The sequence below is a fragment of the Lithobates pipiens genome, unplaced genomic scaffold (assembly GCF_037356315.1).
Source record: "Lithobates pipiens isolate NorthernLeopardFrog02 unplaced genomic scaffold, aLitPip1_a1.2 Scaffold_18, whole genome shotgun sequence".
In the NCBI taxonomy this organism is placed as follows: domain Eukaryota; kingdom Metazoa; phylum Chordata; class Amphibia; order Anura; family Ranidae; genus Lithobates; species Lithobates pipiens.
Window position 1 is genome coordinate 219,878,320 of NW_027507758.1, and position 15,926 is coordinate 219,894,245.

The 15,926-nt window shown below is 44.2% G+C and overlaps 1 protein-coding gene across 1 annotated transcript in view; it reads right to left on the reverse strand.

Moving 5' to 3' along the window:
• Positions 1-15,926, reverse strand: part of URB2 (URB2 ribosome biogenesis homolog) — a 191,995-nt gene that overhangs the window by 38,151 nt on the left and 137,918 nt on the right. The window contains exons 7-8 of the mRNA XM_077486575.1: positions 9,762-10,004; positions 9,455-9,545 (exon numbers count right to left, since the gene is read on the reverse strand). Of these exons, the coding sequence (XP_077342701.1) occupies positions 9,455-9,545; positions 9,762-10,004 (334 nt within the window). The remainder of the gene's footprint in view (positions 1-9,454; positions 9,546-9,761; positions 10,005-15,926) is intronic.

Genomic DNA, 15,926 nt, shown 5'->3' on the forward strand with positions numbered 1-15,926 from the left:
GTTGGTCACGTAACACATGTGCTATGAAGAAAGCTCTGTGCAGGTCCCTGCGGGGGCCTAAGGGCTACAACAAACCGGATCCATATCTCGGGCCGATATTTTGACTCCCAAGATGGTATGGTACCCGGGCCTAGTCATCCGAAGAAACAAGGTTTTGCCTGTAAGTCCTCTCCTATTGGAAGACTGGACTCTAGGAAAACCAGACTTGGTGTACTATTTACATAGTGGCACGAAAGTTTCTGGCAGAGTCTTTTACAAGGTCCAGGAAGGAGGCTCCTCTGAGAAGGAACCCCAAAAAATCCTGAAGGTTGGCACAACTCTGCCCGCCGTGATGGGTGAAGGCTGCAATCTGTCTGTTTTCAGCAATTTTCTGCGGCGAGGACAGGTAAGGGAAGTTAATCCTATACAAATGTATATTATGGATTTCTTCATTGAGTAGTTGTATGTCTTACCTGGTTTCCACCACTAGAGGGAGTAAGAGCAGCCTGATGCATACTTGCATGCCTTTCAGATACACACGCTCAGTGAAGCCTGGTTCCTCCAGATGACTCACGTTTCCACTGCACTCTCTGCCACAATAAAGGTAATACAGGGGTCCCACGTAGTCTGGGGGTCCCACGCAGCTCCGATGGTGGTCCCCTTACCCCCTGGACGTCCGGTGGTCCTCGTGCACACGCGCTAAGCGTGCTCCCATGCTAATGGAGGGGAGTGTGGTTGCGAGCCGTGCACATTGGCGTGCACGGCGCCGTACTGCACAGGCGCCAGGCGGCAATTTTAAAAAGCCCAGAGCCCCAGGGGGCTGTAAGTGGAGACGCAGGAGCTGTGGGCAGTAAGCATCCTAAGGGATTGGATCCAGGCAAACCTAAGACACCTACTCAGCATCAGGTTGTGCAGTTTAAGCATATATATTTATTGTGAGACTTTAAGCACAACAGTTATTGCACTTTGTACTAGTACCTCTGCTTTGTAGCTTAGGACTATGTCTCCTCGTAAGAGGGTCTCAGGGGGAGGTAACAAAGGCACTGGTAAATCACCGCCTAGGTCTAGGGGTTCTAAAAATGCCTGTAGGTTACCATCCCCCCCTGCAAGACTGGAGCCAGCCTCACAGGATGAGTTGGTGCCCCTGTCAGATTTTGCAGCCTCTCCTAATGTTTCAGCCCCGGTATACGTCACTGAGGACTCCCTTAGGGCTACATTGGAGGGTTTTGAAGGGAGAATCATGAATTTCAGCTTCCCTGAAAGATAGCAGAAAAAGGGGTAGATCCCCTCCCTCTGCTGAGATTCCTCTTTCAGATGACACTTCTGACAATGAGGAGAGATCCCTATCTTGGGACAGGGATCATGAGCAGTCGGATGAATCAGAGGAAGAGGAGAGAGTCCCCTCCTCCCAGGCGCTCAGAAAACAGGTGCAGTATTATACTGATTTGGTGCGTACCACATTCAGAATGCCTGCTGCTGAGGTCGCTACGTCCTCTGTTTCTTCCCTGGGAGTCAGGAAAATCCCACAGACTGCCCTTTCCTTTCCAATTCATCCCTTAATGGATAAATTGTTGTATGAGGATTGGGGACATCCCGATAAACTGTTTGCTCCTCCTAAAAGGTTTTCTATGCTTTATCCTCTGGAGGATTTCGCCAAGAAATGGGGGGTCCCATCTGCCGAAGCGGCTGTTTCTTGCGTGAATAGAAACCTGACCTGTCCTTTGGATAATGCTCAGGTATTTAAGGATCCAACTGATAAGAAGCTGGAAACCTTATTGAAAGCCTCCTTTTCCATGACTGGCGCAGTAGTGCAACCTACAGTCGCAGCCGTGGGGTTGTGTCAGTTCTTCAAGGAACAAGTTAAGCAGATGCTTGGCCTCCTTCCCAGTAAGGAAGTGGAGAACTATGCAGAAATACCTCAAATTCTGTGTTTTATGATTGATGCGATTTTGGATCCTGTCCAACAAGCATCTCGTTTGTCTCTCCTTTTGGTACACATGCGAAGGGCCCTATGGCTAAAAAATTGGGCAGCTGAGCTATCATGCAAGAAGCATTTGATTGGGTTCCCATTTAAGGGGGAATGTTTATTTGGAGAAGAATTAGACAAGTTTGTCCAAAGAATTTCAGGGGGTAAATCTACTCTCCTTCCAATCAAAAGGAGCAAACGTCCATCATTTAGGCGTTCTCTCTCTCCCGGAGCATCAAGCTCTATGCAGTGGCGACGGCCTTCCCAAATTCCCTCTACAGGAAAGGCTCAAGGCCGGGCCCAGGGACACAAAAAGACTTGGGGGCTAAAGCCTGCCAAGCAGAGCCCAAAAGCTTCCTTGTGAAGGGGCGCCCCCGCTCGGCCGAGTGGGGGGAAGGCTCCTGCAGTTTGCAGAAGCCTGGCGGGAAGAGATCCGGGACAAGTGGGTAGTCTCCTCGGTATCTCTGGGCTACAAGCTAGAGTTTCAGGAGATTCCACCCTCTCGCTTTCTAAGGTCAAGGATCCCCAGGGATCCAGTAAAGCAAAGACCGCTATTCCTGGCCTTAGATCACTTACTATTCCCCAGGGGGTGATAGTGGAAGTGGACCCAAAAGAACAGGGTTCAGGCTTTACTCTTCACCATTCCAAAGCCAAATGGAGGTGTCAGATCTATCCTGGATCTGAACCGGTTTTTACGCATCCGGTCCTTCTGAATGCAGTCAATACGCGCTGTGGTCTCCTCCCTGCAAGGGGGAGAGTTTATGGCATCAATAGATATCAAAGATGCATATCTTCATGTGCCAATATTTTCCGCACACCAAAAGTATCTAAGGTTCACGGTAGAGCGGCGCCATTTTCAATTTGTGGCTTTGCCGTTCGGGCTCGCTACGGCTCCTCGAGTCTTCACAAAGATTCTAGACCCTCTCTTGGCAAACCTAAGAGCTCGGGGTATAGCAGTCATGGCTTATCTAGACTATTTGCTTTTTTTGGCTATACATCAGTGCTCATCCATGCCACATCACATCAGTTCTCATCAGTGTCACATCCATGCTCATCCATGCCACTACAGTGCTCATCAGTGCCTCACAAAAGTGTTAGCCCTTGTACACACGGTAGGACATTCCGACGGAAAATGTCCGATCGGACCGTGTTGTCGGATAATCCAACCGTGTGTGGGCTCCACAACACTGTTTCCGTCGGAAATATCCGACCGACAAAGTTTTAGAGCAGGGCTATAAAATTTTCCGACAACATGATCCGATCGGACTTTGTCCGATCGTTTGTAGAGAAGTTCGATCGGACAAAGTGCCACGCATGCTCAGATCAAATGTGCTACTAGCCTGAACGTAGTTCCGTCATAACGAAATAACGATCGGATTTTCCGACAACTTTGTCCGACCATGTGTATGCAACACCAGTTTCAGACAAAATCCAATGGATTTTGTTGTCGGAATGTCCGACCGTGTGTAAAAGGGCTAATAGGTAGTCAAATTAGATTTGAAATGTATGTCCCTAGAACACCTGATGGTGCTCCCTGCATGTTGGGCCTCTGTATGTGGCCTGGCACGATTGCCATACTCAGGAGGAGCAGCAGAATATATTTTGGGGTGTAATTCTTTGTTATGTACATGCTGTACATGTACATGCTGTTTGTTAGAAATATCTTATAAATTGACAACTTTGTGTAATAAAAAACAAGTGTTTTCATTTTCTTTCCACATTTTCCAAAAACTTGTTGGAAAAAATGACATGTTCAAAAGACTCATTATTATGCCTCATATGTTGGGGTCTTTACTTTTCAAAATGGGGTAATTTTTTGAGCATTTTCATTGTCCTGGTGCTCCAGGACCTTCAAAAGTGTAAGAGGTAGTTAGGAAATTATATGTGTAATGTCCCTAGAGGCCCAGCATGCAGGGAGCATGTCTGATGGTGCTCCCTGCATGCTGGGCCTCTGTATGTTGCCAGGCTGTGTAAAAAAAGTCTCACACATGTAGTATTGCCATACTCAGGAGGAGTAGCAGAATTTATTTTGGGGTGAATTTGCAAGTATGCATATGCTGTGTGTGAGAAATACCTGTTAATATGACAGTTTGTGGAAAAGAAAATAAAAAAAAAATCTTAATTTTGCAAAGAATTGTGGGAAAAAATTACAACTTCAAAAACTCACCATGTCTTTTCCTAAATACATTGGACTGTCGACTTTCTAAAAAGATGACATTTGGGAGGTAATTGTACTGTTCTGGCTTGTTAGGGTCTCGAGAAATGATATAGGCCGTCAGTACATCAGGTACATAGTTTTGATTTATAGCACAAAAAATAAAAAACCCAGTGGTGATTAAATACCACCAAAAGAAAGCTCTATTTGTGTGAAAAAAAGGACAAACATTTCATATGGGTACAGGGTTGCATGACTGAGTAATTTTCATTCAAAATGTGAGAGCACTGAAAGCTGAAAATTGGTTAGGAGGTGGGTTTAGGTGTCCAGTGAGCAAGTGGTTAAGCAGGCTTCAGCAGGCTTTCAATAGGCTTGAAGAAGTGATGAAGCCTGCTAGCAGTTTGTTTAACTACTTCACCTCCCTTCCTGATTAGGCCATTTTTTGCAATACAGCACTGGTTTACTTTAACCGACAATTGAGCAGCCGTGCGACACTGTACCCAAATAAAATGTATGTCCTTTTTTCCCCAAACGTAGAGCTTTCTTTTGGTGGTATTTGATCACCTCTGCACTTTTTATTTTTTGCGCAAGAAACAAAGAGGGCTGGCAATTTTGAAAAACAAACAAAAAAAAAACAATACTTATTTACTTTCTGCTTTAAAACAAATCCAATAAAAAACAAATGTAAAAATCAAAAGGTCTTCATCAATTTAGACCATTTTGTATTCTGCTTAATATTGTTGGTAAAAAAAAATAAACAAAAAGTTACAGTGTCTACAAACTATGGGATATTTTTACTTAATGTTTAACTTCTTTTTTTTTTTACCAGTAATGGTGGTGATCAGCGACTTATAGCGGGACTGGGATATTGCAGCAGACAAATCGGACACCTGACACTTTTTTGGGGACCAGTGACATTATTACAGCAATCAGTGCTAAAAATATGCAATGTCACTAATCGCCCCTGATGTTAAGCCCCTCCCTGCCAGTGCCAGTAGTAAATTACACTGGCAGGGAAGGGGTTAAAATCAGGGGCAGAGGGTTGAATGGGGGCCTAGCTAATGTTTCAGTGTGGTGGGGGGAGGTGTTTTTACTACTGGAAGACGTGGATTGGTGTTTCTGCTTCACAGAAACACAGGATCCATATCTTCTGTTCTGACAGAATGACAGTCTGCCTTACATAGGCAGGCTGGCATTCTGTCAGTGCAATGAATGATCAGCAGGTGCTGGTGGACATCAGGTCCATAGGTCCCGCTGTGTAAAACCACAGCAGGAGAGAGCTGGCAGCAGTGTGCACTCCTGCCCAAAAACCGGAAGTGCAGAATCACATATATACGCGGTTCTGCACAGAGCGGCTGCCCTGTAGCAGTAAATCTGCTATGGGCGGTAGGGAGGCGGTTAAAGTGACAATCAACACTCCCATTAAGATCTTCAACATTTACAAACTGGAGCTGAATAGTACTTTAAAAGGTTCCACAAAGCTTGCTGAAAGCTCTGCTAATTCTTTCTGTTCACACTGCTCTTATACAAGTGTGAAAGAGGCCTAACTAATTATATAGCGGTCATGAGCATCGGCACCCCAGCTGGAGTTTGCCTTCAGTTTGTTGTTGTGTTTAAAACTACCCTCCACACCAGACTGAGAATGCTGCTATGTGCTGTGCCTTCTGTGCTCATTCTTTCAGAGTTATGTCTCACCAATACAGGAGGTGTGTTACTGGCCAGATCAACTGGTTAAAACAGAAGAAGTCAAAGAAAAAAAACTGATGCAGTCACTAGATCTAATAATTGGTAAGCTGCAATATATTACATTTTTGGGTTTAATACCAGTTTAATTTCCAAATTCAGTTTTTTTTTTGTCATGGAGTATGTTGTATGTTGTATGTACCTGGATAGAAAACTGGCTACAGGGGGCATCCAGAGGGAAAAAAAAGTGATTAATGGCATGTTTTCTGAAGTATCTAGAACTGAGTGCCGTGCTGCTCCAGGCATCTGCCCTTGAAGAAATTTTGTTTAACTCATTAATGACTTCAGCCCCGGAAGAATTTATCCCCTTCCTGACCAGAGCGCTTTTTGCGATTTGGCACTGCGTCGCTTTAAGTGACAATTGCGAGGTCATGCGACGTTGCACCCAAACAAAATTGACGTCCTTTTTTTCCCCACAAATAGAGCTTTCTTTGATAGTATGTGATCGCCTCTGCGGTTTTTATTTTTTGCACTATAAACAAAAAAAGAGCGACAATTTTGAAAAAAACACAGTATTCTGTACTTTTTGCTATAATAAATATCCCCATTTTTTTTTAAAAAAGCTTTTTTCTCAGTTTAGGCCAATATGTATTCTTCCACATATTTTTGGTAAAAAATAAAGAAAAAAATCTCAATAAGCGTATACTGATCGGTTTGCGCAAAAGTTATAGTGTCTACAAAATAGGGAATAGATTTAAAGCATTTTTTATTTTTACTAGTAATGGTGGTGATCTGCGATTTTTATCATGACTGCGGCATTATGGTGGAGACATCGGACAACTTTGACACATTTTTGGAATCATTGGCATTAATACTGCGATCAATGCTATAAAAATGCATTGATTATTGTAAAAATATCACTGGCAGTGAAGGTGCTAACACTAGGGGGCGATCTAGGGGTTAACTGTGTTCCCTGGGAAGTAATTCTAACTGAAGGGGGAGGGAACTGACTAGAGGAAGTGACGGATCATGGTTACTAGCTAATAGGAACACACGAGTGGTATTAATACAGCGGTCAATGCTATAAAAATGCATTGATTATTGTAAAAATGTCACTGGCAGTGAAGGGGATAACACTAGGGGGCGATCTAGGTATAACTGTGTTCCTTGGGAGGTGATTCTAATGAAGGGGAAGGGGACTGACTAGAGGAAGAGACGGATCGTGGTTCCTAGCTAATAGGAGCACATGAACTGTCACTCTTGTCAGAACAGGACAGGGAAGTGTGTGTTTACACACACTCGTCCCTTTTCTGTGTCTCCTGCTCATGATCGCTCATGGCCGGCGGTCATGAGCATCGGCACCCCCGCTGTGCTGTGTGCGCCTGCTATCCCCACCTTGCGAGCCGACATATAGCTACTATGACTCGGGCAGGGGAGCCAACCTGCCACAGTATAACTGCGGTGTCTGGCAGGGATGTGGATAATAAATATAATAGCCTGGAAGACATTATTGAATAATACCTTACCATTGTACAAAGCTACCTATCTCAGTAGAGGGGTACTGTCTGAATTTTATGAAGTGTGGGGTGGTTGGATTAATGACAATTCTACGACAGATTGATTGATTATAGGTTAACAATACATGTTATGGGCTGGGCCTTGGTGAACACCTAGTACACGTACTATTGGTATCTCTGGGGTGTAAAGATTTAAAATATTATGTGCTTGAATATGGGGCTTAAAGCGGGACTGTACTGCGGAAAAAAATATTAAAAGCCAGCAGCTACAAATACTACAGCTGCTGACTTTTAATAAATGGACACTCACCTGTCCCAGGGTCCAGCGATGCCGGCAGCCGAGGCCGATCGATCGCTCGGCTCTCGGCTGCTGCCGCCACCATTCTAGGTGAGGGAATCAGGAAGTGAAGCGAATCGGCTTCACTTCCCGGTTCCCTACTGTGCATGCGCGAGTCGCGCAGCGCAATAGGAATTGTCCGCGCTGTCTCTGGGACCCGTGTGTGTCCCAGCAGACAGCGCGGCAGGACAGGAAATGGCATAGACTCCCACGGGAGTCTTTGCCCGGAAGTGGGTGTAAATACCTGTCTTTGACATTCTATGAAAATAAATAAAATAATCCACATACATAATCCTATACTCACAACTGATCTGGAGAAAGACAAAAAAAAAAACAATAAAGCATGGTCTAATTTGCTCCAGCCAGGATAAAAATTCCTTCCTGATCCTCCAGGAGACAGATTTACCCTGGATCAATAATCCATGGTGTTATCACCTATAATTATTATTATCCAGTTATATTTTGTGCATTTAGGATTGCATTCAGCTTTTTCTTTTTAATTATTTGTATTATTTTTTTTAGAAGTCATACATATGAAATGAGAACAGCAATGCCTGAGCAGAAAAGAACATACACAGGCCTGTACTGATAATACTAGAACAAAATACATCAGCTGAGTATAGCTAAGGAATGCAGGATCAACACACAAAAGAATGAAAGAGCTTAGCAGACATACTGTATTAGAAACCTGGAGGAATGAAAATGTTTCATCTAAATGGTACCTCCAAAAACAACCAAGGAGTTACACCAATGTTATCACTGAAATAGTTAATACTGTTTTTTGAGCTTGAGGGAGGGTCTATGATGTTAGCTTAACTAAACGCTTCTAGACACAAGCGTGGTAAAACGCAGTAAAACGCTGCTGAATCGCGGTAAAAATCGCGGCAAAATGGCCGTTTCAGCTTTTGAAAACATGTGTCCAGCAGAGTTTGCATCGCCGTCTCGTGTGAATGGGGTCTTAAAGTATGTGACCAATGATGTAATATAACACCCAGTCTTCCACCTAAGAGTTGCTGAATTTTAGCATCAAGTTTTAAAAGTTTACAAAGTGAGGTGAACACAATCTAAACATAGTCCTGTTTTAACAGTAACACTGAGAGATACAGGGAGATCCCGTGACAGTGAGCATATCCCAAATAGGTATTCAGGGACTGGGTTCCATCGTGATGGTTGGTCAATGGCCCTGGACCTGTAAAGCACCCTGGGGCCAGCAACACGTTGCACCAAGTGTCATCGTGAGCGCCCATGCAGGATTCAATGCCCAATGCAATATAACAGACCGTCCCCAAAGCATGGGGTCCGAGTATAGCTCCAAGGGTTTTACCAAGGTTGTGCCGATCCAGATACACTGCTTCAATGCTTGCATTAGAAGACCGTGAGGGTTTCATTGAAAAATCAGGACAAAAAAAATTATAATATAAAAACCAAGAAAGAAAAATAATAAATTAGTTAAGGTAATGGAGATCTCAGTGAAGAAGAAAATGTAATTTGCCTGTGTCTTGTACTGTACAACTAAGATATTTCTGTTAATCTGCCCAAAATGCACTTCACTCTTAAACTCGTTATTGGCTGCCAACAAATGACTTTTTTGTGGACGAGTGTTGTCAGCACTGTCAATTGTCTTTTGTCGTTCCCACTCTCTGATCTCTACAACATAAAGACCAAATATTTAAGGATTTCTAAACGTGATTAGCTTCATATATGGATACCAGGGTATAGTGCAAAAGTAACAATCAACTTTTATTTACAAAAGTTTTACCTACAATTTGTACAGATGTTTGTATACAACCGTCCATGAAAATTTTACAGTATTTTACCTTTATCTCCTTTTTGTTGTCCCTCATGCATGACAGATGAAACCAATCTATGGAATGTGCTCAAGAATGGTGCAACTGATTTTAGCATTGCCTTGGGTAGAAAAAAAAAAAGAAAGAACAAAAACACTGTTTAAAGAGGCACCTTAATTTTCAAAATGCCTTCAATAAAAAACATGGTTTAATATAGGGCTTCTAAAACATTTGTAATATTTAAAAAAAATTTAAATGTGCCCCACTACTTTACTATTCTAACAAAAGATTAAAAACGATCTGCAAATTATCGGTTTCAGAATGCAAATAAATGTACCTTGGAATGACATTGCAGTATTGAAAACAGCACTTCGTGCACTGCCAAGAACATACTGTAGTATTCTTCAAACCTCAAGTGATCCAGAGGCACGGTGAGCAGCGTTCTGAATGAAAGGGTCACATGGTGAGGATTAATCAGAAACATCTCTCCACGCCTCAGTAACAAGGCCATAGTGTCTATTACAGGCACAACAATATCAGAGAGCAGTGAACGGTCTTTGCAAGCTTCATTGCCAAGAGTCTGCAACAAAAAGGAAAAAAAAAAAATGATTGCAGGGCTGCAAAGATATTATGTATCGGAGTAATTCATGACCCACAATCAAAAAGATTTACCGTATATGCTTATAACAGCATATTCACACAAGCTAAAATGATCTGGGGCAATAAGGCATGTTATCTCTGCCACACCAGTTACAATGTATATTCTTTGAGTTATATTTGAAAGCATTAATTTGGACATGTTTGCTTCAAATTGGATAAACACTCAATCAATTTTATTTCCTCCATTACATTATAGATTAATATCAACAGGTTTGATAAGGAAAGCAAAATGGCACCTGTGTAGGCAAGGGTGGAAAAATTGGTGTTTTATGGGCATTCAGCCCTCTCACTTTTTATGTTGCCCCCAGTGATTTAAGGATGAAAACAAAAATGACCTCCCCAAATCTGTTCTCCAATTATTTTACCCTTCCTTACATAATTTTGCAGATAAATACATCAATAAATGTGTTTTTTATGGCATAAAGCAGCGCCCGCGAGGATATTTAACCACTTCCCGACCAGCGCACGACGATGTACGTCAACAGAATGGCACGGGCAGGCATATTGGCGTACAGGTATGTCCAATATTCAATGCCGCCCTGCCATCGGGAGCGCGCCGGCGGCGGCGCGCTCCCGCACTGGTCGGGACCCCCGTGAGTCCGGTCGTGGGACCCGCGGACTCGATCGCCGCGGGCATCCCCGCGATCGTCTCACGGAGCGGCCGAATGAAGGAAATGCTGTGTAAACAACATTTCTCCATTCTGCCTAGCCACTAGTGAAGCTGATCTCTGCTCCATGTGATTGGAGCAGAGATCAGTGTTCACTAAATGAAAGCCCAACCCCCCCCACAGTTAGTAACACACCCCTAGGAACACTTAACCCCTACACTGCCACCCACTGGTTAACCCTTTCACTGCCAGTGTCATTTACACAGGAATCACTGCATTTATATAGCAGTGATTACTGTATAAATGACAATGGTCCCAAAAATGTGTCAAAAATGTCCGATGGGTCCCCCACAATGTCGCAGTCACAATAAAAATCGCTGATCGCCGCCATTACTAGTAAAAAAAAAAAATAATAAAAAATTATTAATAAAAATGCTATAAAACTATCCCTATTTTGTAAACGCTATAACTTTTGCGCAAACCAATCACTAATCGCTTATTGCGATTTTTTTTACCAAAAATATGTAGAAGAATACGTATCGGCCTAAACTGAGGGAAAAAAAATTTTTTTATATATTTTTGGGGGATATTTATTATAACAAAAAGTAAAAAGTAATGCGTTTTTTTCAAAATTGTCGCTCTATTTTTGGTTATAACGCAAAAAATAAAAACCGCAGGGGTGATCAAATACCACCAAAAGAAAGCTCTATTTGTGGGAAAAAAAGGACGTCAATTTTGTTTGAAAGCCACGTCGTACGACCGCGCAATTGTCAGTTAAAGCGACGCAGTGCCGAATCGCAAAAAGTGGTCTGGTCTTTGGCCAGCAAAATGGTCCGGTCTGCAAGTGGTTAATTATAACCCCCTTTCATTTGAGTTTGACTGGTTTACTCTCCATCGCTAATCTTCTTCTTCTGAATGTTTTCTATACCTTTGGTAAAAGAGTTGTCCAAAGTGATCAGATGGAAGATTACTATAATTTCAATTGCATTGTTCTAATTCAACTGCATAGCAAATTAATCTATCAATATAAATTTCCACATATCTATATACACTATATTACCAAAAGTATTGTGACACCTGCCTTTACACGCACATAAAGTCTTAGCCCTTGTACACATGGCGGTCGGAGATTCCGACGGAATGTGTCCGATTGGACTGTTCTGTCGGATATTCCAACTGTGTGTGGTCTACATCGGACTGTTTCCGTCGGAGTATCCAACTTGTTGGTAAGATTTTCCGACAAAATGCTTTGATCGGACATACTCCGATCATGTGTAGAGAATTCCGATCGGACAAAGTGCCACGCATGCTCAGATCAAATTCCTACACCAAAGCTATTGGCTACTAGCCTGAACGTAGTCCCGCCGTAACAAAATAACGTCGGAATTTCCGACTACTTTGTCCGACTGTGTGTATGCAACAGTTTTGGACAAAATCCGACGGATTTGGTTGTCGGAATCTCCGACCGTGTGTACAAGGGCTTAAAGTCTTAGTCCTTAGGGTTCAGTACTGAGTTGGCCTACCCTTTGCCGCTATAACAGCTTCAACTCTTCTGGGAAACCTGTCCCACAAGGTTTAGGAGTGTGTCTATGGGAATGTTTGACCATTTTTCCAGAGGCGCATTTGTTAGGTCAGGCACTGATGTTGGACGAGAAGGCCTGGATCGCAGTCTTTGCTTTAATTCCTCCCAAAGGTGTTCTATTGGGTTGAGGTCAGGATTCTGTGCAGGCAGGCCAATCAAGTTCCACCACCCAAAACTCGCTCATCTATGTCTTTATGGACCTTGCTTTGTGCATTGGTCCAAATGATTTGGTGGAGGGGGGATTATGGTATGGGGTTGTTTTTCAGGGGTTGGGCTTGGCCCCTTAGCTCCAGTGAAGGGAAGTCTTAGGGGGGTATCTGCATAGCATTGTGGGTACAGTTTGGGGATGGCCCCTTCCTGTTCCAACATGACTGCGCACCAGTGCACAAAGCAAGGTCCATAAAGACATGGTTGTGCGAGTTGGGGGTGGGGAAACTTGACTGGCCTGCACAGAGTCCTGACCTCAACCTGATAGAATACCTTTGGGGTGAATTAGAGCGGAGACTGTGAGCCAGGCCTTCTTGTCCACATCAGTGCCTGACTTCAAATGCGCTTCTGAAAGAATGGTCAAACATTCCCATAGACACACTCCTAAACCTTGTGGACAGCCTTCCCAGAGGAGTTGAAGCTGTTAGGCTGGGTTCACACCGCTGCGGGGGGAGAACCGGATGTGATTCCAACAGCAAATCACATCCGATCTCCGTAGCGCTGCGAGTTCAGCCATACAGATAGTATGGCTGAACTCGCAGCGGTCCCGCAGCAAACTCGCACGGGACCCTTTTTTGGGTCCGCAACGGAATCGGATCGCATGGGGGTTCACACCATGCGATCCGATTCCTGTGCGAGTCGGCAGATCGCACTGCGATATGCCGACGGATCTGGGGGTGTCATTAACATAACATTGACACCCCCAGCCGTCCGCATAGGGCAGTGTGAACTGCCGGCGGGAGGTATGCGATGCGGGAAAACGCCGCGGATTCGCGGCGTTCCCGCATCGCAGCAATGTGAACCTAGCCTTATAGCTGTAAAGGGTGGGCCAACTCAATATTAAACCCTACGGACTAAGACTGGGATGCCATTAAAGTTCATGTACGTGTAAAGGCAGGCACCCCAATAATTTAGGTAATATAGTGTATATTTTTTCTTCCCATTTATAGAGTGGGGCACGTGGTCAGAATATAAAATTTTTCCTATGTTTGTATTCAGTATCAAATTCAAGATTTTGTGTTGTGTTAGGCAGAGATTGTGCATGGTTAGAGTTATGAAAGTAATGTGTTTAATACAACAATCTCAATAGGGGAGATTTACTAAAACTGCAACACTCAGTCTGATGGTAGCCAATCAGCTTCTAACCTTAGTTAGTTCAATTAAGCTTTGACAATATAACCTGGAAGCTGATCAATATATCTACAAAGCATAGACCAAAGAACTTCTTCTTAAAGTGGTTCTGAAGTCAAGCCATTTTTTACCTTAAAGAGGAAGTAAACCCTGATGGGTTTACTTCCTCTTTTTTTCCCTACAAAGGTAAAGCATAATGGACTACTATGCATCGCATAGTAGCTCATTATGTGTCACTTACCTGACACAGGAGCCAGCGAAGTCGCCGCTGATCCCTGTAGTCCGCCGCATCCATCTTGCTGGTGGCGTCTCGCAGCTCCGACCAATGACAGCGGCGAAGCCGCGATGACGTCACTCCCGCGCATGCGCACAGGAGTCGCGTCTCGCAGCTCCGACGCTGCCATTCGGCGAAGCCGCGATGACGTCACTCCCGCGCATGCGCACGGGAGTCGACAAATTAGGCAAATCCATTCTTGGATTTGCCGCATTTAGTGCGCCTGCGCGCCGCTGTCTACGGCGCATGCGCCGTAGACAGCGGTGCCCATTTTCGGGCAAATATCTCCTAAACCATATAGGTTTAGGAGATATTGCTTGGACCTACAGGTAAGCCTTAATCTAGGCTTACCTGTAGGTCAAAGTGGTTTGAAGGGGTTTACTTCCTCTTTAATGCATAGTTACATAGTAGGTGAGGTTGAAAAAAGACAAAAGTCCATCCTATGTGTGTGATTAGTAGTGATGGCCGAACGGTTCGCCCGGCGGTCGTTTTGCGGCGAATTTCGGCTGTTCGCAGTCCGCAAGTTCGGCGGACTATTGGCGCCGTTCGCCCGGCGGACTTCCGTGTTTACTGTGTAAAAGAACTTTGACCTATGATGACACATCCATCATGGGGTACAGGACAGCCAATTGAGACATTACAGCACATAGACACTTGGACATCCCCCCTTACTTATAAATACACCCGATCCGGCGGCCATTTTACATTCTTTCTTCTGTCACTATAGGGAGAGGTTACTGTGTGGAGCAGGGAGAGATTACAGTGACCCAAATCGCTAGCTACTTGGTACACAAAAGTTCTTTTCAGGACTGGTATAGGTGTTAGGTGTAGTTCAGGATAGGCAGTGCTGTTCCAGTGATTGTTGCAGCAGCCTGAGTGTCTTTTGTCAGTTTAGAGTAAGGGACAGGACGGTGTGTGCTGCAGGGACAGCCAGCTTAGTCATTAGCTGTTACTATCAGGTCCACAAAAGTGCTATTTCAATTATTGTTCCAGTAGCCTCTGTTTTGTCAGTTTATATAGGGACAGGCAGGAAGCAGTGTGTGAGGCAGTGAGGGTCAGTTTAATCAGTAGCTGTTACTATTAGTTCCACAAAGGTTCTTTTCAGGACTGGTATCAGTGGTATGGTAATAGGCTTGTACACGTATAATATTCTTTCTTCCAAATATAGAAAGAATATTATACTTGACTGCTGCCCTTCTGCTGAAGTCTGCTAATCATTCACAACCCACTTGTTCCACAAAGCTCTTTATAAGGACTGGTAACTTGGTCTGTCTAGGGTGCTACAGTACATAGGGTTGAGTGAGGTACAGTCTGCCATTCTATAAGGACTGGTATCGGTCCACAATACATAGGGTTGAGGTGCACTACTGCTGACCGCTGCCCTATACTGCAGCAGTCCTTCATTGGTATAGGGACTGACGTACAGTCTGCTAATCACTCACACACAACCTACTTGGTCCACAAAGGTCCTTATAAGGACTGGTAAGGTATAGGGTACTACAGTACATAGGGTTGAGTGAAGTACAGTCTGCCATTCTATAAGGACTGATATCGGTCCACAATACATAGGGTTGAGGTGCACTACTGCTGACCGCTGCCCTATACTGCAGCAGTCCTTCATCGGTATAGGGACTGAGAGTTTTGTCACAGGGTCATTTAAAAAATGACAGGCAGAGGAAGAGGCAGGCCCTTCCGCAGGGGTGGTAGGGGTAGGGCAGGAGCAACAGGCTTGAGCCAAAGTGGGAAGTTGCAGAAGGTGCGTTCAATTACTTTAAAGGACACACCAGACTTGGTTGAGTGGCTCGCTCAGCCTTACTCTTCTGCACCCTCCTCATCCTCTCGATCTGCACCCTCTTCTTCACTCTCTGCTATGTGCACCCCCAAAGACACTACCACCAACAACACCACCACCACCACCACATACCTTCCGCTTGAGTCACAGGAATTATTTTCCGATCCATATCAAGACATTTCTGATGCGCAGCCACTCTTGGTATTGGATCAGGACGAGGAGGCAGCAACAACCGCTACTCAGCAGTC